Source organism: Toxorhynchites rutilus, chromosome 1 (genome assembly GCF_029784135.1).
Source record: "Toxorhynchites rutilus septentrionalis strain SRP chromosome 1, ASM2978413v1, whole genome shotgun sequence".
NCBI classification, from domain to species: Eukaryota; Metazoa; Arthropoda; class Insecta; order Diptera; family Culicidae; genus Toxorhynchites; species Toxorhynchites rutilus.
In genome coordinates, this window is record NC_073744.1 from 164,231,927 (window position 1) to 164,259,159 (window position 27,233).

At 39.5% G+C, this 27,233-nt stretch overlaps 1 protein-coding gene across 2 annotated transcripts in view; it reads right to left on the reverse strand.

The window, feature by feature from the left end:
- Window positions 1–6,901: 6,901 nt before the first annotated feature.
- LOC129777726 (uncharacterized) overlaps window positions 6,902–27,233 on the reverse strand; it is a 31,278-nt gene continuing 10,946 nt past the window's right edge. The window contains exons 5-6 of one of the 2 annotated variants that reach the window (XM_055784174.1): window positions 7,670–7,840; window positions 6,902–7,421 (exon numbers count right to left, since the gene is read on the reverse strand). In XM_055784174.1, coding sequence (XP_055640149.1) covers window positions 7,216–7,421; window positions 7,670–7,840 — 377 coding nt within the window. In that variant the 3' untranslated portion in view covers window positions 6,902–7,215. Of the gene's footprint in view, window positions 7,601–7,669; window positions 7,841–27,233 lie in introns of both variants that reach the window. The other variant, XM_055784183.1, reaches the window with a different exon arrangement.

The window sequence follows — 27,233 nt, forward strand, 5'->3', positions numbered from 1 at the left end:
GAACCGAAGAGTAAGCGGGGGTACTCTTGCCAAAACTTCGAGACTCATCGTATGTGTCTAATGCAAACACCCCATGGCTATACGCAAGCAACGATATTGTATTCTCTCCAGCTTGAGAATATGAATCCTGGCAGCTGATCGGAAGCAAAAACTGCCATATTCTAACACTGATAATATCGTTGTTTTGTACAACTGAATGAGGTCTCCTGGATGGGCACCCCACCATGTTCCGGTAATTGTTTGGAGAAAATTGATTCTTTGCTGGCATTTCTGTTTCAAATACGCAATGTGTCTCCCCCAGGTACACTTAGAATCAAAATATACACCCAGGTATTTGAAAAACATAGAGTGTTGGATCGTTTTGCCGGATAGGTGAAGCTGGAATTGGGCGGGTTCGTGCTTCCTAGAAAAAACGACCATTTCAGTTTTCTCCGTAGAGAATTCGATACCCAGCTTGAGGGCCCACGTGAACAGATTGTTCAGGGTATCTTGCAACGACTTTTGCAGAACGACGGGATTAGTACCCGTGATGGAAATAACTCCATCGTCTGCAAGTTGTCTCAGCGTGCAGTCTCTAGTTAGACAATCATCTATATCATTGATGTAAAAACTGTACAAGAGGGGGCTTAGGCAGGAGCCTTGTGGTAGGCCCATAAAACTGTAACGAGAAGATTTCGAGCTGCCATGAGAGAAAACCATGTGCTTTTCTGACAGTAAATTGTACAGGAAATTGTTGAGAATTGGTGAAAGTCAACGATTATGAAGCTTCTCTGAGAGAATTTCCATGGAAACTGAATCAAATGCCCCTTTGATATCGAGAAAAACGGAAGCCATTTGTTCTTTGCGAGCAAATGCGATTTGGATTTCAGAAGATAGCAGCGCGAGACAATCATTTGTCCCTTTACCTCGGCGGAAGCCAAACTGCGTATTTGACAGCAAATTGTTCGTTTCGACCCACTTGTCCAAACGAAGTAGAATCATTTTCTCTAACAATTTACGAATACAGGATAACATTGAAATCGGCCTATACGAGTTGTGATCGCAAGCCGGCTTGTTGGGTTTCCGTATGGCTATCACTCTCACTTGTCTCCAGTCATGCGGGACAATATTCAGCTCCAGAAAGTTGTTGAAGTTCAGCAAACGCTGTTTTGCATAGTCGGGAAGATTCTTCAACAAGTTGAATTTAATCTTGTCCGACCCCGGAGCTGAATTGTTACATGAGAGGAGGGCAATTGAGAATTATATCATCGAAAAATTCTCATAATCGCATTGGAGCGGAATATCGCGTACGACGCTTTGTGCAGGAACAGAATCGGGACAAACCTTCCTTGTAAATTTGAAAATCCAACGGTCAGAGTATTCCTCACTTTCGTTTGTATGGTTCCAGCCACGCATTTTCCTAGCCGTATTCCAAAGAGTGCTCATAGCGTTAACATGTTGGTAGTTGCTAGTTCCTAGTTGCTTATTGCTCCGGTGTGCGAGCTGCCGTAGAGTTCTTGATGAAGGAAAGTTTTCAGAGTGTAAATTACTCGAGAGAAACATTTAGGCCGTCCGCACACGGATCAACTAAAACTCGATCTCAACTTGTCTTCATCTCAGCTGTTAAACTTGAGCCCAACTTCGATCCGCACACGAAGCAACTCGAGACTGACAGGTATCGTTAAGTTTTGTCTGTCATCTTTAAATCGATGAATCTGACTCTGGAGCCTTCGTGAAGCGACAAAGACAATGGACTTTCATATGAAAAGAACACACTTGCAAAATAAAAATGGTGAACAAAAAATAACCTTTTCGTATCAAAAATGCATTCTGTGTAATTGAAAATCACATTTTTCGCTACTGGTGAAACAATCTTGATCGTAAATGGTGTCAAAAGATAATTTTATATAATAATAATTAGTTTTTGTGAGATTATCAGAAAAAATATGGAAAAGGTTTAATTAAGTTCAGGACCACGTGTTTCAAATTATTCAATAATACCAAATAAAAATATTAATCCAAATTTAAACGTTTGAAAACTGCCTTCAAGCCTGCCAATCTGATAGAGATTGTAATTTGTCATATAAACATCAATGCCGCCACAGATGTCGACACCGTTAAATTTATTTGACGAATCAGTTGAACGAACCAAGCCTGCCAAAATATTCATTTTGCTTAAGGTGAAGGTGGAAGCTAGCCACAAATGGCTGCCACAATAGCGCTCATTTCTTTCATCTCCCTCCTTCACCACTCGCCCGAAAATCTATAATTTTGCAAAACAGTGTGAAGAAAATGATCGTTTTCGTACACTTCCTGTCAAGTAATATCAACCAAACTCTAATCGATTACTCACAAGATATAAAATCTTCATCTGCTGTCGCACTGTATAGTGAAAAACGTCGGAAAACTCGAGCTAGTGCTCTGAAAGTTAATTATGCATTTTTCAATCTTCGGCAATGGTTTTGTTTGTGTTGGTGAAAGCATCGTTATTTTTTCGACACTGATGCCAGACAACATTCTCGAAACGGCTATAAAAACCACTCAATAAAATGTTATTCCTGAGTCATAGCGTTTCATGCCATGAAAATCAATAGAATAAAATTGTGTTGATATCATTAAAATTATTATTTTTACGTTGATGGGCCTATAATGTAAGTTTTAGAAACTTTAACATTGGGTAAGAAAATAGTATTGCAGAGCTCGGAACACTGCCACGGCTGCCTATGCTTTCAAAAATAGTAAACGGAAAAGTATTACATTCAATCAAAATGCCTCGGCCAACGAAGAGAAGGGTAAAGGCTCTCTAACGTGAATATGTGAAAACAATACGATCAACGAAGGAAAATATTAAGGAATCATCAACATCGAGTTACTATACGGAAAAACTTGTTAATACCAATTCGCATGTGTTATAAAATTGCTCATATATATATACACACAGGGTTTTCCAACTTTAAATTCCGAAAGTAAATTGAAATAAAATACACTTAGAATTCGAATTTCGATGAAACTTTTATTTCAAATTAAAGTTTGGTTTATGCCATTATGTGTGAAATACAACATCATTCAAATGTCCACCTAGGGCTTCCTCGCACACTTTGATCCGGAACAGGTAATTTTCGATGACTTTTCGGCACATATGGGGCGGTATCTCGGTCATAACTTCACAAATATTGTCTTTCAAATGTTCAAGAGTTTGCGGAGAGTTGGCATAGACACGGTCTTCGCATAACCCCACAAAAAAAAGTCTAGCGGGTTCAAATCGCATGATCTGGACGGCCAATTGGCATCATCAAAACGCGAAATTATGCTTCCTTCAAATTTCGTTCGCAATATGGCCATGTTCGATCGTGTTGTGTGGCACGTGGCGCCGTCCTGCTGAAACCACATGTCATCCGTATCCATATCTTCAATTTGTGGCAAAAAAAAGGTTAACATGCGGCCATAGCGCTCACCATTCACAGTTACCGTCTCGCCGTCCTCATTTTCAAAGAAATACGGCCCGATGACTCCACCAGACCATAATGCGCACCAAACAGTGACTTTTGGCGGATGCAATGGCCTCTCAACGATCACGTGTGGATTTTCTGAGCCCTATATACAGAAATTTTGGGTGTTCACATAGCCACCGAGCTCGAAATGTGCCTCATCGCTGAAGAAAATTTGATGCGAAAATTCAGCATTTTGCTGCTGTTGTTCGTTCACCCAATCGACGTATGCCCGACGCATTCCATGGTCACCACGCTCTAATTTTTGTACCAGTTGGACTTTATATGAATGTAGGTGCAAGTCCAAATGCAAAATTCGCCACAATGATGTGTTTGACAAGCCCAATTGCTGAGCACGCCGTGGAATCGAAATATTCGGGTCATACTCCACACTGGCAGCAACAGCAGCAATATTTTCGGCCGAACGCACATTACGATGATGCACAGGTTTCACAATATCCGCAACGGATCCAGTTTGTTCGAATTTACGCAGTACATTAGCGATTGTGTGCTCTGTAGGCCGTCCATGACGACCAAAATCCGTCCGTAATGCTCGAAAAACATTTGCCGGTTTTTCATCATTTTGTAGTATAATTAATTAATAATTAACACGTTGTGCGATGCTAAAACGATCCATATTGTAAAATGGCAGACATTCAACTAACGATATGACGCTTTGGTTGACAGCTATGTTAAACGGTTGTCAGCGCAGGGCTGTATATATATATATATATATATATATATATATATATATATATATATATATATATATATATATATATATATATATATATATATATATATATATATATATATATATATATGGGGTTCACGTGGGTTCACCTACACCACTACAATGGCTAGCTTCCACCTTCACCCTCAACTCTGATTTTTTGCAAATAAAATTGCAATCGTACGAACGATGTTATAGATGAATAGTAATAGAGTTTTCTCCTCCTCGGCGCTGACGTTGATAGTTGATAGTTTTTCAACAATAGGTCTCCCGTCAATGCTATACCGTAGTAGGCGCCGCGTCACGTGTGGGGCGTACGCAACAATCTCTGTTTTCGCCGTGGAGAACTCAATCTCTGGATCAATGATCTAGGTTGAAAAATTGTTCAAAATATCATGTAGGGGTCCTTGCAAATTGGATTCATTCAAACCAATGGAAGTCACCCTTCCTTCATCTGCAAGTTGTTTTAGGATGCAATTTCCTGTAAGGCAATTGCCAATGTCGCTTACGTTGAAGTTGTACAGAAAGAGACTTTAACATGAGCCCTGTGGAAGACCCATGTAGAGAACCCGACTTTCTGCGGAATCTCCGTAAGAAAAACTCAAATTTTTCTCACAAAGCAAGTTATATAACATGTTATTCAATAGAGGTGGCAGACCCCGAGAGTGTTATTTGTCTGACAGGCCCTCTATTGAAACTGAATCAAAGTCCCTCCTTATGTCCAAAACGACTGAAGCCATCCTACTTTTCTCCAAATATCCAGAACAATATTATTCTCCAGAAACTGTTTGGAAAATTCAACAAAGATCTTTCAAAACATCAAGACGGTTTTTTTTTAGCAAGTTACATGATAGGATAACAAGACAGAACTTTCCAAAAACTCCAAAAACAAAGACACCAAAAACTTGGAATCAAAACCGTACATGCCTTGTGTCATATTACGTATCATTTGTTTGCACGGGTAAGGAGTCGGTACAAAAACAGCACCCCTCCATTTGAGTCACCACGATCCAAGCGTATAACTTCGAAACCGTGGAAGAGAGATCGGTTCGTGCAGAAAATCAAATTCACGAATTCAGCTGAAACTTTACAATTGATTATATGAATTAAATTATTCAAAGTACTTAATTTAGGAATAGTACTACAACAATTCCACTGTAAAACAGTTATATCTCATATCTCTCTATTTATATTAGACTTCGAGACAGATAATAAATCTCGGTATCATGGTCAATTGCTGCAAAAATAACTTCATTATTGGAAGCGTTGGTGTGTCAATGGTTCTAATGGAGTCGTAACACCAAAAATCGTGAAGATTCCATCCACGATATCAGACAACTTTATTAACCACGATTGGGAAGTTGGGCTTGACGGAAAAATAGGAACAATTGGTGTTTATTATGTTCAATCGAGTTCAGAGTTGATTTCACGGATTCCATGGTGCTTCTTCGCTGCAGCCATTTTAATAAGCAGGCTAACATGGAGGTTGGAGTGGTCATATTTTTACACCGGGGATTCCCCTTGAAAATGATCGGTGCACTCACGATAACTGGCAACGTGACAAAGAAATGGTTAATATTGGGCCCTATTCCAGAAAACGAGACGAGCAAATGAGCGCTCGTCTCGTTTGTTTTCATATTCCAGAAGCCGAGCTCGACTAAAAACAGACGAGTAGCTCGTCTGGCTCGACGACCGTTTGGCCGCGCTCGTCGATGAATCAGTCGAATCGTCTAGTTTGTTTGATGTGTTTGTTCACCTTGTTGATTGAAATCATCGGTATTATTCTGCTTCGCCTTTATCTTCAAAAATTGTTTCACGGCTAAACTAGTATTGCATAAGCAATGTATGTTTTCAACTGCAAGCATAAAATTCACTTCAGTAATTGCAAGATTCTACAGATTTTCAAATGAACCTCTTCCAAACAAAAACAACCAAATGTTAACATTGAACTCATATCCAGGGATGCTAGATGACTGTTTTGAATATATGAACACGGCGCGAAAAGGGTCTTCACATGTTGAACGGAAATGAGCAATTCAAAACAACTACTTTATTGGAAATACGTATATATATATAGATTTAAAACTTTTCTTGATAAATCGTTGATTAGGTGAACAAACATTGCCCCCCATTAATCCATAATAATAAAACGTCTGAGTGATAAAACCATATGCTCGAGGAAAAGTATTAATGAAACCAAAATATATATGAAACTTATTACTTTTTGTTATGTTTTTTTTATATTTTGGCACTGAGAAAAGAGTATTGATTGATCAATTCAAAACTGTTTGTTGTTTTTCTCAAAACAAAAACATGACCTCTCATCTGACATCACTGATCATACCGAGAAAAACTGACTGAAGTCTCTCCAGTCTACCAAATAAAACATTTCAATGAAACTCGTGTACTGGAATGGGATATTTTGCTCGTCTCGACAGTAATGGATTCGCACGTCTGGTCCGTTTTGGTTATCACATCCCCATTTTTTACTACGTGAAAGGGAATGTAAACGCGTTACTCAATCGTAAATTGCTGGTCGACAACAATCTCGTTTATATTCTGAAGACAGTTTAAAAATATTGCTTAGAATTTTTTATTCTATGTTCGATTTCTAGAATCGTTTGATTTGTATATGTGATATTTAGGGGAGAAAACTGTACCCAGTGGCATATGTTGATATACTTGATATACTTTATTTATTTCAATGTGAATTTATAATTAACGAATAACTAACATTATAATATTTTATTCATTTGAACATACAAGATGTTCACGCCCGATATGAATTCCATCTTCAATCAGGTGGCTCCCAAAAGGAAAACCCAAAAAAATAGTAATCATAATTACAAACAATAAAGTGTCAACAAAACGAGAAACGAAAAGAGAACGAATAAAACATAAAAGAAAATATGAATAATGGACGGAGGGGATGCACCAAAATTCGCGCATATGGAAAAGTGCAAATGGGTTTGTACTGTACTGTCTGTCGATAGATGTATCTCGTTATCGGTACTCTCACTGCTCGTGACGCAACGTACGAACGTTATTAATCAGCTGCGCCAATTGGTCCCGTGTCGCTCGTTCCTGATGTAGCAGCCGCGTTCGTACTTGCTGCTTCGCGTTATACTTCTTCTCCAGATCCTGTTTGCGCCGCAGCAACTCCTCGTTGCGGGCCTTCTGCAGGGCATTGCGCAACAGTAGACGCTTCAAGACTGCTTGATCTGGGCGAATGAGTTTGAGATTGTGCGCAAAGGAGAGGAGATGAGAAACAATAACAAACAAAATAAAATGATGCACTTAAATAAACTACTACTACTGATAGGTGGGAAGGAGCAGCGGATGGGGCAAATTGAGCCACCTGATATATACTTTTGATTCAGTTTTCTACACAATTACACTACTGAAAAACATAGAATAAATCATACTAAACAACTACTCTGCTGATAGAGCTAGTGATGTTGCAATTTACCCCGCTGGTGATTCTGCATCGCGACCGCATCCTGTTGTTTCTTCTGCAAACACACCGGACAGATGTTGTCCCGCTGGCGGAGAAGCTGGGGATTGAAAATGCTATTGCTGTGGCAGCGCAGATGGTAGATGTTGCAGCAGTACACGCAGGCGCTCAAACTATCGGCGGAACCTGAAAAAAACGAACACAACTGTTAACCCATATTAGGCCAAGCATTTGAAAAATCGAACAGCGCTCCCTCATAATTTTTCATGGCTTCGGAAAGCAATCATATGGCAAGGATTTGGCATCAGATGATAGCTTGGTTTATTAGCTACTATCACTTTTATTCAATTTTGTATACATTATTCTATATATATATATATATATATATATATATATATATATATATATATATATATATATATATATATATATATATATATATATATATATATATATATATAAGTTAACACCCACATCCCCATGTACTACACGAACAGATCAACTAACCACCGAACAACAGCGGTGACCCACTTCCAATAGAGCTAACGCATCAGTTCTCCGGGCGACACATGAACAAACAGCGCATCATCATTGACGGCGCATCGACCTGAATATTTGCACCGTCAACATCATCGATACCAACGACCCATCGAAACATCGACCTATCGTTCGATACACAATCCTAAGGCTCAGCGCTTTGGCCAGGTCGAAGTCCACCACGATCGAGCTCACCGGAACCAAACTGGAGAATCAGCATAACCGTACGCCGCGTTAGGGAACTCAGCTCAGGCTAATTAGTAAGGAATAAAGTCAGTCATAATTCGATGTTCAAGTGAGGTAGTTCGTTTATAATTTTTTAAAAACCTTCCCAAAGGCCTAACTTCTTTAACTGGCGCAGTCGGTAGGATGCGATTACCGCTCAAGTGTTTCGAAATAGATATGAAATAGTGATCGAATTGATTAAGTGCAGAACAATATCGGATTAACAGAAAATAGAAATAATCTAGTGCAAAGTGAAGTTTAACTGAATAACGAGAAAAAGAGGCCCAAATACAAAAGACAATACGTGTGCTTCGAAAAAGACTTGAACATTACTAATGTTTGTTTCAAAGAAGAAATTTATCAGATCAATCAATGAAGGTGCTATCGGGAAGAACCACTCTGCGAATATTAGTTTTATTCTCCATGTAAGTAATTCTCCACAATTATTATCTTATACCTTCATTATAACTAAAGTTAAAACACCCAATGTGGCAGAATTGATATCTGCATAAATATTAATAATATCATTATCAAAAGAAATTAAACGTATGTGCAAGTAGACCACCTCGCGTAGCGAGTAACTAGTGTGTAACAAACAGAGAGCATATCTGTAGTTCCACTAGTGCGGAAAGTTCTTATCAGACCATCCAACGGTGAAGTGCTAATCTCACACCGCGTAGGAGACTGATCGCATAGCAGAGTGAATATCTGTGGTAGATGCGATCGGTACAATAAGATTTCCCCCGGTCGAAAGCACAGTGTCTACACAGCAGAGAGAATATCTGCGCCGTGTGTAGCCAGCCGCGTTTAGATTGTAAGAAACAATCGCCATATAAAATATCGCGTTTAGATTTAAGAAAATTCTAAAGAAAAACTAATCAAATTTCTTCACCCCCGAGATATAGGATTTGATGGACCGTTTCCATCCCTATAATTTAAGAAATCGAGAAATGAACACGGAAATGAACAATTCTCCTAACCCAATACCTCCTCCTCCACCTCAACCGAATCCTTTACTACCCCCTAGACAGAACATGAATCGAATTGAAGAAACAAACAGAATATTCGAACAGGCTGAAAAGATTACGAAATCTCTCCAAACACCCCAAGCGGTGAGAGAACTGCAACCATTCGACGGCAATCCCGTTAAGTTGCATAGTTTCATTAGGTCCGTCGAACATTTTATGCCATTCATGGAACCTATTAAAAATACACCTTTCGAGCAAATTTGGCTTCAAGCTATAAGAAGCAAAATAATTAATGAAGCGGACCAAGTCCTAGAAACTTATGGAACTTCTCTCAACTGGGATGAGATTAAAGCAAATCTCATCGCTTATTATAATGATAAACGTGACTCAGTCACACTTACCCGCGAGCTGTTTCAACTTCAGCAAAACGGATCAGTTGAACAATTTTTTGGACAAGTACAAAATCTTCTATCCTTACTAATTAATAATACTAATATTTCTCCAAGAGAAGAGAATATTAAAAATGATAGAAACTCGACGCATAAGGAAAATGCTCTACAGGTTTTCCTAGCAGGGCTGAAAGAGCCGATTGGAGGGAACGTGCGTGCACGTCAACCCAGAAATATAAAACAAACATTTGATGCTGCGGTAGAAGAACGTAACTATCAAAGTCGTACGGGCTTAAGTAAACCGACTTTAACACCACGTTTACCCAAACCAATACATTTTTATCCTCAATTACAAACTCGTCAACCGATGTTTAATCATCGACCATTTATTCCCCGTCAACCATATCAATCATATCAGCATGAAAGTATTCCAACCAGACCAAACTTTACGCCTCGTTTTCCAGCTCCACCTCAGGGCAATAATACCAACAATGGACAACTTCAGAAAGCATTACCGAGTCCAATGAATGCTGATAAATCCATTCGCTCTAAATATGTAAATTACGTTAATAGACCACCGCATAATTATAATGCAAGAAGCCAATTCTTTCCTGCTGTCCCACCGAGACCAGCACGGATAACGGAATTAAGAAATATTGAACAAACTCAACAAAACGCTCAAGAGTATCAATACGAGTATCAATGTTATCCCTTGGCAAGTTATCACCACGATTACTACCCAACGCCAATGGATAATTATTCATACGAAGAAGACCATTCAGAAATACATTTAGAAAATGAGCAAGAAACTTCCAATGAGACCTACGAACAAGAAACTTCTAGCGAAGCAGTCGATAACCTAAATTTTCAACTGGAAAGCACATCCCATTTCCCCAGGTAAACTCAAAAAATTTCATCCCTTACATGGAAATTCCCACACGTCAAGGGTTTGGATTGAAATTATTGATAGATACGGGAGCTAACAAAAATTATTTATGCCCCCGATTTGTGAAAAAATCCTTTGCGCTGCCTACACCAACTGTTGTCTCCAACATCTCAGGCACTCACAAAATTGAACGATATGTCGACTTCAATCCATTTCCCGACTTAACTGATAAATCGTTCAAATTTCATATTTTTGATTTTCATAATTTTTTCCACGGCCTTATTGGGTATGAAACGCTTCAGGAACTTAAAGCGAAGATTGAAACAGATGACAATTCCATAACCATATTAGGAACAAAACTTCAGATGCTCAGAAAACATCCAGAACCTTTCTCAAAGGAAATTTCAAGAGAAACCATTCATAATATAGAGATACCAGTTTCCGAGCAATCAGGTGATTTTTTACTAGAAGATGATCTCGAAATCAATACAAACCTTTTCATATGTGCTGGTTTATACCAAGCAGTAGGTCATAAAGCCATTGTCAGTCTCAAGAACAGTTCAACTGAGAATCAAACACTTTCATTAGATTATCCACTTGAGATCACTCTTAATAACTTTGAATGCTTGGTTGAGCAAAACGAATTCAATTTTTTGGAAGCTCGTCCTGACAGATTCAGAAAACTTATGGACCAACTTCGTCTGGATCATTTAAACAGAGAAGAGAAAAATAGTTTGATCAATGTCATTGAGGAAAATCAAGATATTTTTCACCTCGACAACGAACCCCTTACAGCTACTAATGTTGTGAAACATAAAATTTTGACCCATGATGAGATACCTGTGTATCAGAAAAGCTATAGGTATCCTCATTGCCATAAAGAGGAAGTCGGCAAACAAATTCAGAAAATGCTTGATGAAAACATAATTCGTCCTTCTACGTCACCATGGAATTCACCCATTTGGGTCGTTCCGAAGAAAGCGGATGCTGCAGGTATTCAAAAATGGAGAATCGTCGTTGATTACAGAAAGCTCAATGCTAAAACTGTGGATGATAAATTCCCCATACCGAATATCACGGATATCCTAGATAAATTAGGGAGAAGTAAATATTTTACAACCCTAGATTTAGCTTCGGGATTCCACCAAATTCTGATGGAAAAAGACGATATTCAAAAAACTGCATTTTCAACTGAGAACGGCCACTACGAATATCTAAGAATGCCATTCGGGCTGAAAAACGCCCCGGCAACATTTCAGAGAACAATGAATGCTGTGCTGGTAGGCCTAGCCGGATTTATCTGCCTAGTGTATATGGACGATATCATTGTATTCAGCAGCAGTTTACAAGAACACTGCAACAACTTAAATAAAATTTTCGCTGCTCTTAAAAAAGCCAACTTAAAAATACAGCTCGACAAAAGTGAATTTTTGAAGAAAGAGGTCTCCTTCCTCGGTCACGTGGTGAATGAAGAAGGTGTAAAACCAAACCCAGAAAAAATTGAAGTTATCCAAAATTGGCCAATTCCCAAAACCGAGAAGGACATTAAATCCTTCTTAGGAACACTGGGATACTATAGAAAATTCATAAAGGATTTCAGCCGGATAACGAAACCGCTAACACAATGTCTTCGGAAAAATGAGAAAGTAGAACATACTCCAGAATTTCTAAAAGCATTCAACAAGTGCAAACAGATACTTTCTAGCAGCGCTATTCTAATACACCCAGATTTCGAAAAAACCTTCATATTGACAACAGATGCATCCAAATACGCAATAGGAGCTGTTCTCTCACAAGGTCCAATCGGGAGAGATAAACCTGTTGCTTTTGCATCGAGAACACTCAGTCAAACCGAAGAAAAGTACTCCACTATTGAGAAGGAGTTACTAGCTATTTATTGGGCAACCAAATATTTCCGACCGTACCTTTTCGGAAATAAATTCATTTTATACACAGATCACAAGCCGCTTACTTGCGCCGTGAACTTGAAAGATCCATCAAGTAAAATTGCCAGATGGATGATTGCTTTAATGGACTATTCCTACGATATAAGATATCGTGCCGGAAAACAAAATGTCGTTGCCGATGGCCTCTCTAGAATTCCCCAAAATTTAAATCTGAATGAAGAACAAAATGATTCTTCATCAGACGCTGCTACGCAACATTCGGCAGACACCGATGACTCGGAATTTATCGCATGTACCGAAAAACCGGTAAACACTTTTTCCAATCAGATCATTTTGAAAATAGATGGAACTGAGAGTGAGACCACCGGAGAACAAGTTTTTCCCAAAGTCCTAAGACACACGTTTACAAAAGTGAATTTTGGTGTACCAATATTACTAAGAATATTCAAAGAATTCATGGATCCTAAAAGAGTAAATTGCATTTACTGCCCAGAAAATCTCATCAACACCCTTCAAATTGTGTATAAAAACTATTTTTCTCGCGTCAAAACGTTTAAAGTAGTTATTTCACAAAAGTTCTTAATTGACTTAAAAACTGAAGAAGAACAGAATGAAGTCATAAATACAACACATACAAGAGCTCACAGAGGCATCGAAGAAAATCTGATGGCTATCAGCCAGAAATTCTACTTCCCGAACATGAAAAGGAAAGTTAGAACACACGTCACATTGTGCAATACGTGTAAAACTGCTAAATATGAGCGACATCCTTATAAATTGAACCTAGCCCAAACTCCAATACCTAAAAAGCCGCTAGACATAGTTCATGTTGATATATTCATATGTCAACCAAACACGTTCATATCCGTGGTAGACAAATTATCGAAGTTCGGAATGCTTTTTCCAATTAAATCGAGATCGATTCCTGACGTCCGTTCAGGACTGACAAAATTCTTCTCAACATATGGGATACCCAGACTTTTGGTCAGTGACAATGAACCAGCACTAAAGTCTGTTGAAGTAAGAGGCATGTTAGAAGAACTAGGAATTGAAACATATTTCACACCATCTAATAAAAGCGAAGTGAATGGAATCGTTGAACGATTTCACTCAACAATTGCAGAAATGTTTCGCTGTTGTAGATCGAAACATGAGGGATTAAGTAAGAAAGAGTTGTTTAGAGTCACTGTAGCACTTTATAACGACACTATTCACTCTTCAACCAAGATGCGACCCAAAGAAGTATTCTTTGGAATAAAAGAGGGAGAGGTGAGACCGAGTAACATTGAAGAAATTGTTAGGAAAAGGAATGAAATATACAATGAAGCAACATTAGCTCTCATTAAAAAACAAAAACAAGATTTACAGCACCACAACAAAAACAAGGAAGCTGACCCATCACTGGAAGTGGACGAAACTGTATACGTCGCGCGCCAAGGGGTCAAAAGTAAAACAAAGGATAAGTATAAACGATATCAAATCGCAAGAGATAACACAAAAACCTTCCAAGATCAGAATGGAAGAACGATACATAAAACAAAAATAAGACGTCAAAGAAAATGACGTCTCGAAACCCAAAGTAGTACTCACATATTTCTCTATTCCAGATTAGCCCTTGATGTTACAGCAGAAGTGACGATAACAGACCTCTCACGACATGATGGAATAATAGCATTTAGCGAGAGAGAAGCGAAGATTATCACATCTCAACATTTCCATCTCCACATCGTGGATTTGGAAAAGTTCGAAAGTAGTTTCACCAACCTCCAGTATACGTTACACCAGTTCGAACGACAAAATTTCACGAAACCATACCTTAAAACATTGGACATTAGGATGAAACAAATTTCCGACAATTACAAACAGTTGAAACCCATACACCGACAGAAACGAGGACTCTTAAACCCATTAGGAACGTTTATCAAATCATTGACCGGCAATTTAGACGACGACGATTTACAATTAATCCGACAAACGATAGAAAATTCAAAAACCAAAACCAACACACTTATTGACAACAACAACCGACAAATCAGAATCAATCAGGAATTCGAAGCTAAAATTAACAATTTAATTAGCCACGTAAATGAAAACCAAATTGAGGTTTTAAGAAGAATATCGAGAATTGCCAATAACGTAAACACAGAATATGAAAATCATTTAAAAGGAATAGTTCACGATCTATTTTTCAATCTAGATCTACTAAACAACCAACTAAGAGACATTTTTGAAATTGTACAACTATCGAAAATAGGGATTTTATCTAGGGCAATATTAAACAATAATGAAACAGAGTTTGTACTAGAAAAGTTAGAAGAACAAAATATTCACATTAACAATATTGACCAAATTTATGAATTTCTTAGTATAGAAACACATCATGAAAGTACAAAAATAATATTTGTGATCAAGATCCCAATATTTATGTCAGAAAAGTTCCAATATATTAGATTTGAAACATTACCAAGAAAAAACAGAATTATATCGACACCCTACAACTCAGCTGTTCTGAGTAAAACACTGACACTAGGAATAAATAACGAATGTACAATTGTTGAAAATTATAGAATTTGCCAAAGACAGGAGCTCACGAATTTAACAGGCGACGGTTGTATCGACAACGCATTAAGAGGAATCAACGCATCTTGCCCCTACGAGGAACATCGCATCGGAATGGACATTAAGCCTATCGACGACCACACGCTGATCGTGAGAAACGCTGATAAATCCGTTCTTCTGGATTCAAATTGCAACATCAAATCGAGACAGATAACGGGAACCCTACTGATCAAATATCCAAACTGCTCTGTTTCAATCAATGGAAGCAAATACGACGACAAGAGGACAATTAATCATCACGAGATCAGAACTATTTCAACAATTGGAGTGAACTTTCAGCCAACAGTAATCTTCAACCAACCTGATCTGCAACAAGTAAACCTGCTTAGAATTGAAAACCGAGACCACATCCATAAACTGCAAAGAGACCACATAACACTGCAACATACTACGATTGGATTCCTGATTCCACTCGCAGCCATGATCATAGGATTGGCAATCATGAGCCTGAAGAAACATATTGGAGTATACACCACACCACGAAATGTATCAACAGAGGTAAAACCCTATGCTAACACAAAAAGCATGACATCTTCCCTCTCCTCAGATCAAACCCAACAAGACAAATCACTAGAAAACCCAGCACAAACAACTTCAACGATACTCGCAGAAGTTCATCTATGCAACAATCAACAACAGCGGTTTCAATTCTAGCAGCCTCATCGAATTGTACCTCCGAAGAAAACAACTTAAGATTCGAGACGAATCTTCATTAGGGAGAGAGTAGTTAACACCCACATCCCCATGTACTACACGAACAGATCAACTAACCACCGAACAACAGCGGTGACCCACTTCCAATAGAGCTAACGCATCAGTTCTCCGGGCGACACATGAACAAACAGCGCATCATCATTGACGGCGCATCGACCTGAATATTTGCACCGTCAACATCATCGATACCAACGACCCATCGAAACATCGACCTATCGTTCGATACACAATCCTAAGGCTCAGCGCTTTGGCCAGGTCGAAGTCCACCACGATCGAGCTCACCGGAACCAAACTGGAGAATCAGCATAACCGTACGCCGCGTTAGGGAACTCAGCTCAGGCTAATTAGTAAGGAATAAAGTCAGTCATAATTCGATGTTCAAGTGAGGTAGTTCGTTTATAATTTTTTAAAAACCTTCCCAAAGGCCTAACTTCTTTAACTTATATATATATATATATATATATATATATATATATATATATATATATATATATATATATATATATATATATATATATATATATATATATATATTATGAAATAGAAATGCGCAGCGGACATTGGTAATGCTCGCATAACAATCATTCATCGCAGGTCATGTTGACACATCCGGAAAAGCCACCCAAACGTAGAGTAATGTGGGGTAGCACCCAACCGTTGTCGTCTAATAACTTTTGTTAGGGAAGCCAATAGAACTCACTTTTCTTACCAAATAGGGTAGAGAGGGGCAATATGACCAGGCGGGGCGAAATGGGCCATCCTTCATTTGGGCTTATTATTGAACCAATGACACTTATTTTCAAACAATTGTGTTAGAAATACTCTACTTAAGTATCTCTGTAAAACCGGTATTATTTCTGAGCATTTCCACTGATTTATTGCGCTGCTTTGCCGTTTCACGTAAAAGAACAGTTTATTTTCATTGAGCGTAAACGTACGGGGCGGAATGGGCATCCCTGCTTGGGGCATTATGACCAGCTTCAACATAACCTGTAAATACTACTGTCAAATTTGTAAACATTGTTGGAAACAACTAGATGTGGAATCATGGTGCGGAATTATACCAGAACATCCGAACGTAAAAAGTGGTCACAGACCAGCTTGAACGCGGCAGTGTTGTGTCCTGCGAGAAACACTCAAACGTTATTTACGTTGTGCAGGGCCTTTGCTGCTCCACCAACTCGGATCATTTAGTAATGTTTTAACGACGGAAGTTCTCTTAGCTTATAGATTATATTCTCTCTATGGAACAACGGTTCTACAATGTTACGGCGAAAGGAATCCGGAAGCTGGTGTATGATTTGGCCGGAAGATGGCATTTCTCACCCTTTCAATAGCCAAAAGCAATTAGCTGGAATGGATTAGTTGACTGGTTTTGGAGAGCGCCACCCACAACTCTCACTTTGGACACCAGAAGCAATCTCCGCCACCAGGGCACAAGGATTCAATCGCGTTGCATTCGGGAAATTCTACGATTTACTGGAGGACGTACAGCAGAAATACGACATTCCACCAGTAAGGCAATTCAACGTGGATGAGACATCAGTGATTCCAGTAACTATTTTTTATCAATAGGAGAACGAATTAAACTAAAAATTATTATCTTCATTCAATAGGTACAGACCAGTTATTCCAAAATTCTAACAATGCGGGATGAAAGGCAGAAAAGCGCTATAACTTCAGCTGAGCGCTAAGTGCTGAACACGGAATAACGATCATAGAATCTTCCACAGGGCACTCTATGTTGCTACTATGGGGCACAATTCAGTTCCTCTACGGACGGCGATGGATGGAACCAATGATATCGATGCCACTCGTGGGTACATAACTGCACAAATATTCTCTGTTCCTGCTTTGAGTAACGTAAAATTGCAGTCCAATCACTTTGATCACATTGTTACTTGTTGTACATGCAAACCAAATGGGATCCAATGAAATATACGTGAATAGAATAAACTTTCGTAATATGAATTTGTTACGTTATTTCCTAGTGAAAACATGCTTAAATGATTGAATAAACCAACATGGTCATATTGCCCCGCATGGTGGCCCATTTTGCTCCGTAGTGCTCTCGAGCGACAGAAATGGAATACATTTTTAAAAGTGTAAATTTTCATCATGAATCTTTTCTAAAGCATTTCCATACAATGTACATCGATCAATAAGGTTTTAAATCGTGAGGTTTTAACATGTAGCATAATTTATAAATGTTCATACATGATTTAGGACGTTTCGTTCTTAGGGGGACCATATTGCCCCTATCTACCCTATATATTTACTATATATACAGTCATTCCACGCCAAAACGATGTAGTGGTTCTCCGATTTTCTTGAAAAGTGGTAGTTTGGTCCTTATCGAGAAATATTAGACTCGTATTTTTTATTTTTATGGTTGTCCATTTCCATTATAGGGTGGTCCAAAAAATCATTTTTCCCCTTTTCCCGAAAATTCCTTTTTACGAAAACTCATAACTTTTGAACTGGACCGATTCCAAATTAAAGCCAATTAGCTAGTCTTTTCTGCAAAAATACAACACTTGCGGAAAAATTGGATTTTGTTTTTGTAATTATTGATTGTATTTGTTTTTCATAGTTTACATGGTCTCGGGACCAAGGGCGCTATTTTTTCCTATTTTTTTCTTGGAGGCTGAGGTTTGTTTTACATAACTTATCCAACACTCAGAGAGGCGTGGTCTTTCGTCTATGAGTTATGTTTTTTCAAAGTTATCCGTTGGTCCAAAAAATCATTTTTCCGTTTTTTCGAAAAATGACTTTTTTTAAATCATAACTTTTGAACTGCTGGGCCGATTCAGATGATCGATATATCAATTTGAAGCCAATGTGGTCACGCGTACTGTGTGGTTCAGAATACATTCAAGGCGTATTATTCGGCATAGAAATCTCAACTAAGTACTACTAATAAAATTGACGCAAGTAATACCTACGTTGAGGAGGCAAAAGTTCCACTGGGAACGTTTGTGCCATCCAAGAAGAGTTGAAAAAAATACCACACTTGCGTAAAAAATGGATTCTAGTCGTATAGATGTAGTCTATTTGAACGAAAACTGAAAACATGTTAACTTTGAAAAATAGTAACTCAAAAACGAAACACAAAACCTGATATTCGGATATGTTATGTGAAAAACCTCAGTTTTCAAAAAATATATATATATAAAAATATATGACACCCTCGGTCCCGAGACCATGTAAACTATAAAAAAACAAATACAATCAATAATTACAAAAGGTACACAAAACTTGATTGTTTCTATCAACCAAGAGAACAAGAGAGAATTCAATCAAAATATTCAAAAATTGCGATTGTTTCTCCACTGTACTTATAGTAGCCAGTTGAATTTCCCCTTAACATTGAAATATTACATTCTCATATTTTAAAATAAAAAATCCAAACTGTATAGAATTGAGTCCGACCTGTACATGCAAGTTGGAGGAACTCTTGTTCCCACCGAAATGTTTTTCCTAACACAGCCATCGAAACCAAGGTGCATTACATTACATGGTGTTTGTGCAAATTCTTTACTTACACAGCAAATATGTTGAATTCAATTGAATTCAATCAATCAATAATTTAATCAATACAAACAAATGATTACTAGGCCAACGGTAGTCCTACGTCAGCCTTGCGGTTGTACCATAGATATAACCCACCCATTATTTTAGGAAAGAAAAGATAAACAAACAGCAATCTACCCGCCTGGTGGCATTTTTAGAACTAAATCCCGACCGGCTCTAGGGCATCCATATACTCAAGACGGGTCTATGGTACTAGGTGAGGCCGTTTCGTCACTAAGTTGGTTAGGGGAGCGGTATATGAAAACAGTACGGAAGAAAGCAGAAGGGGAATGATTTTCTTGAAGCGTGAAAGAGACAGACTGATCACGAGTGAGCTTGGGCGCAAGCGTATTGTGTTTTGTTTACAAACAAAACACAGTAGACTTCCAAGATGGCTGAATAGTGGTTTTAGCAAGTTGGCCCACCTTAGGATATACTTCTACGCGCCTTGCATATACTAATGCACTGCATTTGACAGCGTCACTGTCACTTGCGAGAACTGCCAAACTCTCAAGCTGGTGTAAATCAAGGCGCTTAACATAGTACCAGGTGGGTCAAAATGTGAAAACCACTCTACAGCCATAAATTTACAGGATGACATAAACACACTTCTAAAATAAAAAAATAATGAATGAAGATTTACTTTTCTATTTCGAATATGTATTCTATGCAATACAGTATTACGTAATAGTGGACTGGAATATTGTCTGATGATGATTTTATATTATAATGGCGAGTTTTTGTAAATGTTGTGTGTTGTGAAATATATAGCCGAATGGTTAAGAGAGCGTCGTGTTTTAAGTAATTGAATAACTTGAGAATCTCCATTCAAGTTTTAAGATTGCAAAACTGCCTTCTCTAAATTTTCCCGAATTTGACGATTGTTTCGAGTTAAATATGATTAGCGAATGGGCGCACCGTGTTACGTAGATCTGCCTTGAGCTCACCGAGAAGTTTGATAGTTTGGCAATGACAGCTAAATTTGCGACACATGTTGACCAGGGGTACGACTAAAACGTCAAATCCCTCATATTGCCAGTGTACCCAATATTGCTGCGGTTTACTGACATTTTGGTTCAATCAATTACTGTTGTTTACAACTCGGTCCGGTTATATAGTCGAATAGTGGCTAACTTTAAACTGGCTAACATGTGAAACCGAAATATGAAAATCGCTCATGCAGTTAGAATAAAGCAGCGCATTTTTCGATTTCAATCCTCGTAAATGATATGTTGATAAACAAATGACGCCATATTGATTTTGAATTTGGGTAGCCTATATTCAATTGATGTCTAACCCCTGATGTTGACTCGCGGATCATATCCTCTTAGCCGGGGCCTGATCCCGACGGATCCAGTGGACGCAAGTTTGTTTGTTTGGATTCTGTAATTAACCCATTAACGACCATGACAAGAAATCGAAATATCGCTGAACAAAAATATTGGCCGAAATCTACATTTTTGTACCTGTAGGAGGTTCAATCCAATGGTTTTTTTCCTACATCACAATGTGTGATCTCATTCTTCGCCGATTGCCCGAAGTAACCAGACGAAGGAAAGTCGCGTCCAAGTTCCGTTATCGGTTACCGCGTGATTGTTGTTTTTTTGCCGCTGAAGAGTTCATTTCACTATCTGGATAGTGAGTGAAGTGCCCTGCCTGCAAGTGGATAAAGGCTTTCATCCTCGGAAAGCCAAGCATTGGTTTTTGTTTTGTCGCTGCTTCGCCGACATTGGAGATTTCGCCGAGTCATCGTGCCAACAGTGACAGTGCGGGTAAGCTTTCACCGACGACTGTGTGTAGTGGTGTCGTAGGCACATTCCCACCACCAACGAGCTTTCAGCACGCTCCCGTTCATCTGCACTGGAGTGCGTTCATAGGTGAATAAGATTGAATATACTGAGAGAAAATATTTAATAATTATAAGTTTTTTTTTTTTTGTTTTTGTGAATTATTTTATTGTGAAATATTGTTTAAAAAAATACTTAGAATATAAGTGAAAATTTAAAATGGCAGAGAGTGGGGGACCTTCGGATATGGAGGTCTCTGACTCTAGTTCCCTCCTAACGGATAAAAAAAAGTCACTCAAACGTGTTCCAAATACGGAAGATACTTCTTCTGGGGACGAGTCAGCTAACCCTACCAAGCCTCCCTCCAAAAAACTAGCAAATCTCCCATCTGCCCTTAACGATCCCACTCTACCTTCAACCTCGTCTTCTCCCTCTGTTCTTCCCGCTCCTTCTCAACCTTCGCCTTCCCACTCTCAATCCCTGTCCTCGCCTTCCCCCCCTGTTATTCCCACTCCCCGTGTAAAGGTCTATCCAGAAGATGCGCCCGGAACTGGTCCCTGGGTTGTTTTCTTCAGGCCTAAGCCAAATGGAAAGGCGTTGAGAGTCATGCAGATCGCGAAAGATCTGGCAAGGTATACCTCCGTTTCGGAAATTTCGAAGGTTAGACCAAACAAATTGCGAGTTGTCGTGAATGATCGAAAAGACGCAAACAAGATTGTTGTCGATCAGCATTTTACAATTGAGTATCGGGTCTACATACCCTCTCACATAGTCGAAATTGAGGGTGTGATAACCGAAACGGGCTTGACGTGCGAATACATTACGAGTGAAGGTACCGGCCGTTTTAAAAAACTGCCCTCGACGACTGTTAAGATCTTGGGTTGCCGCCAGCTCGGAACAGTCTCCCATGAAGGAGAAGAAAAGAAATTTACGCCGTCCAACTCGTTTCGAGTCACCTTCGCTGGTTCAGCTCTCCCTGACTACGTGATGGTAGATAAATTGAGGTTAGCCGTGCGACTTTTTATTCCAAAGCCAATGACTTGTCTAAAGTGCAAGTCAGTTGGTCACACGGCTGCTTATTGTGCCAATAAAGAACGATGTGCCACTTGCGGAGAACAACATGAGGGGAAATCCTGCAGTGCGACTGAGCATAAGTGTCCATATTGCGGGGGATTCCCACACGTGCTCTCAGCTTGTGAAACATACAAGGCTCGCTGGGAGAAACAGAAGCGCTCTTTGAGGGAACGCTCTAAACGCACTTTCGCAGAAATTTTGAAGGGCGCTTCTCCACTGGCTCAAGAACAACAACCAATCAATACACACAATGTCTTCGCTACGTTGCCAGTTGACGAAATGGAAGCGGATACAGCTAACGGGGGCACGCCGTTTATTTCTCAAGGGAATTCCCGGCGCAAAAATGTGACCACTCCCAAAGTTCAAGGACAAGTCCCTCCGGTGATACCCCCTGTTAGCTTGCCCAAAAAATCGAGTGCAGCGGATAAGCAAAATCAGGTCCCTCCTGGCCTCCGTGGTAATAGTTCACCTTCGAACGACCCAGCACTCGAGGGGACATCAAAAACCCCAACTGTCCCTGTTTTTCCGTCAAGTTCAACTTCCCAATCGGGATTTATAAAGTTGTCTGACCTTGTGGATCAAATCTTCACGTGTTTTAATGTTTCCGACTCCATCAGAACCATTGTCACCGCAATGCTTCCAGTACTAAAGACAATTTTGCAGCAATTGATGCAAACATGGCCCCTCCTTGCAATGATTATCTCTCTTGATGTCTAATTTAAATAGAGAGGTCGGAGATATCACTGTTTTACAGTGGAATTGTCGTAGTCTTATCCCTAAATTGGATACATTCAAATTTCTAATTCATAAACTCAATTGTGATGTTTTTGCTCTATCCGAAACCTGGCTCTCTTCTCAAAATGATCTCTCTTTCCACGATTTTAATATAATACGCTTGGACCGTGATGACAGATACGGAGGGGTACTATTGGGGATCAATAAGTGTCACTCATTTTTTAGAATTGACCTTCCACCTATTGGAGGGATCGAAGCTGTTGCTTGTCATGCAAACATCAGAGGCAAAGACCTCTGTATAGTCAGCTTGTATTGGCCTCCGAGAGCTGCGGTTAGCCGCAAGCAACTTGTTGACATGTGCTCACTCCTTCCTGAGCCACGATTAATCTTGGGAGACTTCAACTCTCACGGAACTGCCTGGGGGGAACAGTACGACGACAATCGTTCATCGTTGATATATGACCTTTGTAACAGCTTCAATATGACCGTTTTGAACACTGGGGAAACAACACGTGTACCTAAACCTCCTGCTAAACCAAGTGCTCTTGACCTCTCGCTTTGCTCGAATTCACTATCGTTAGATTGCAAATGGAATGTAATCCAGGATCCCAACGGTAGTGACCACTTGCCAATCAAAATTTCTATCACCAATGGGTTGAATTCTTCTGAATCAATAAACATGGCATACGACCTCACAAGACACATTGACTGGAAAAAATATGCGGACGCGATTGCTCTAGCCATCAATTCCAGAGATGGTTTGCCTCCATTGGAGGAGTATAACTTCATTTCTCGTTTGATATATGACAGCGCGGTTCGCGCTCAAACGAAACCCATCCCAGGTTCCACTATTCGTCGAAGGCCTCCCAATCCATGGTGGGATAGCCAATGTTCCAAGCTTTATCAGGATAAATCGAACGCATTCAAAGCTTTTCGGAAACGTGGAACCCCTGAAAATTTTCAGAAGTATTTGGACCTTGAAAATCAATTTAAAAACTTGATCAAAGGGAAAAACGTGCTTATTGGCGAAATTTCGGGGGAGGTTTGTCACGAGAAACGTCAATGAAAAAATTATGGAAAGTGGCTCGAAACATGAGAAATCGCTCTTCATCCAATGAAAGCGAGGAATATTCACATCGATGGATTTTTAATTTTGCACGAAAGGTTTGTCCCGATTCCGCTCCAGTGCAAAGAATTATTCGAGATATACCACAAGATAGGTGCGATCTTGATTCCGAGTTTTCGATGGTAGAATTCTCTCTTGCTCTCCTTTCATGTAACAATTCTGCTCCGGGATCGGATAGAATTAAGTTCAACTTGCTGAAAAATCTCCCTGATGTGGCGAAACATCGCTTGTTGAACTTATTCAATCGGTTTCTGGAGCATAATATTGTTCCAGATGATTGGAGACAAGTACGAGTTATAGCTATTCAAAAACCCGGAAAACCCGCGTCCGACTTCAATTCGTACCGCCCAATAGCAATGCTGTCTTGTATACGGAAATTGTTGGAGAAAATTATCTTGTTTCGCCTTGATCGATGGGTTGAAACGAATGGCCTACTCTCAGATACACAATATGGGTTCCGCAGGGGCAAGGGGACGAATGATTGTCTTGCGTTGCTTTCTTCAGAAATTCAACTGGCTTACGCCGAAAAAAAACAAATGGCTTCAGTATTCTTGGACATAAAGGGGGCCTTTGATTCTGTTTCAATAGAGGTTTTGTCAGACAAATTACAATCTCGGGGTCTGCCGCCTCTATTGAATAATATGTTATATAACTTGCTTTGTGAGAAACATTTGAACTTTTCTCACGGAGATTCGGCAGTAAGTCGGGTCTCTTACATGGGACTCCCCCAGGGCTCATGTTTAAGCCCCCTTTTGTACAACTTCTACGTAAGCGACATTGACAATTGCCTTACACAAAATTGCAGCCTAAGACAACTTGCAGATGATGGAGTGGTGTCTGTCGTAGGATCAAACGAATCCGACCTGCAAGAATCCTTACAAGATACTTTGAACAATTTTTCAACCTGGGCCATTGGGCTAGGGATCGAATTCTCCACGGAGAAAACAGAGATGGTGGTTTTTTCTAGGAAGCATAAACCAGCAAAACCAAAGCTTCAACTTTTGGGTAAACCGATCACTCATGCTATGTCATTCAAGTATCTTGGGGTCTGGTTCGACTCTAAATGTACTTGGGGGGCCCATATTAGGTATCTGAGTAAAAAATGTCAACAAAGAATAAACTTTCTCCGTACAATTACCGGCACCTGGTGGGGAGCCCATCCCGAAGATCTTATAATGTTGTATCGAACAACTATTCTCTCAGTGATGGAGTATGGCAGTTTCTGTTTTCAATCAGCTGCCAAAACACACCTCATTAAACTCGAGCGAATTCAGTATCTTTGTCTCCGTATCGCGTTGGGATGTATGCCCTCAACGCATACCATGAGTCTCGAGGTTTTGGCAGGCCTACTCCCACTAAAAGATCGCTTCAATTTATTATCTCTTCGGTTCCTCATCCGGTGTAAGGTTATGAACCCATTGGTGATCGGAAATTTTGAGCAGCTGATCGAGCTAAATTTTCATTCTGGATTCATGAGCTCATATCATGAATTCGTCTCCATGCAGGTTGATCCTTCTTCGTATATTCCCAACCGTGTTTGTTTTCCTGACTACATCAATTCCTCTGTGCATTTTGATCTGTCCATGAAGCAGGATATCCATGGAACATCAGATTATCTTCGATCGAGGATCGTTCCAACGATCTTCGATGCAAAGTATGGGGATATCAATTGTGATAATATGTACTTTACTGATGGGTCCTCTATGAATGAGTCCACAGGATTTGGAGTGTTCAACGAATTTTTTAGCACCTCACACAGTCTTCAGAATCCTTGCTCAGTGTATATTGCTGAATTGGCAGCGATACACTGGGCGCTGGACAGCGTCGCCTCACGACCTGTTGAACACTATTACATTGTAACGGAGTCTTAGCTCTGTCGAAGCTATCCGTTCAGTGAGGCCGGAAAAGCACTCGCCGTACTTCCTTGAGAGAATACGAGAAATTGTGAGTGCTTTATCCAGACGCTGTTATGTCATTACCTTTGTCTGGGTCCCTTCCCATTGCTCAATTCCGGGTAATGAGAGGGCTGACTCATTAGCAAAGGTAGGTGCAATTGAAGGCGATATTTATCAGCGTCAAATCGCCTTCAATGAATTTTATTCTTTAGTCCGCAAAAATACCATAGTTAACTGGCAACGCAAATGGAACGAAGATGAATTGGGCCGGTGGTTTCACTCGATTATCCCTAAGGTTAGCCTCAAACCATGGTTCAAAAGTCTGGACTTGAGTCGGGACTTTATTCGCACCTTCTCCCGACTCATGTCCAATCACTGTTCGTTAGATGCGCTACTCTTTCGTATTAATCTTGCCGACAACAATCTTTGTGTTTGTGGCCAAGGTTACCACGACATCGAGCACGTTGTTTGGTCGTGCGAGCTGTATCTTGTCGCCAGATCGAATTTAGTAGTCACCCTTCGGGCCCGAGGAAGGCAGCCCAATGTGCCGGTGAGAGACGTGTTGGCTCGGTTAGACCTTGATTACATGTCCCAAATATATGTATTCCTTAAAGCTATCGATCTTCGTGTGTGATTGTCCTTATACCCTTAGTTTTTCCTTTTCCTTTTCCTTTGTGAGAGATCGGATCCCTTCTTAAGAATAAGATGAAATGTAAATACATATTAGATATAAGATAGGTTTAAGAATTGAGTGTGATGAGTGTGATTGAGAGTGTGAGTGTGATCAATGTCAACATATCCTCATATCCCCTCCTTTTCCTGAAGAAAATATGTCACCCTTCTAAACTCGAGTTGACCGCGAGTAATCGGTTTCCTATATTATTAACATTAGAATTAAGGAAAAATGTATATATACTAGTAACAATACAGTAAGGAGTTCGGCTCCTTTAAACCTATGTAACTGAGCCTGTAAAAATAAACGATATAAATAAAAAAAAAAAAAAATGTGTGATCTTTTATCACAGTAATACTGGAGAAAAGTTTACATGTTTTTGAATTTTATTAAGTTTTGTTTTTGTTAGGTTACGAGAGGTTATGTACTTTCCGCACGAAGTTGCTTCAAACCGAATTTATTAATATTGTA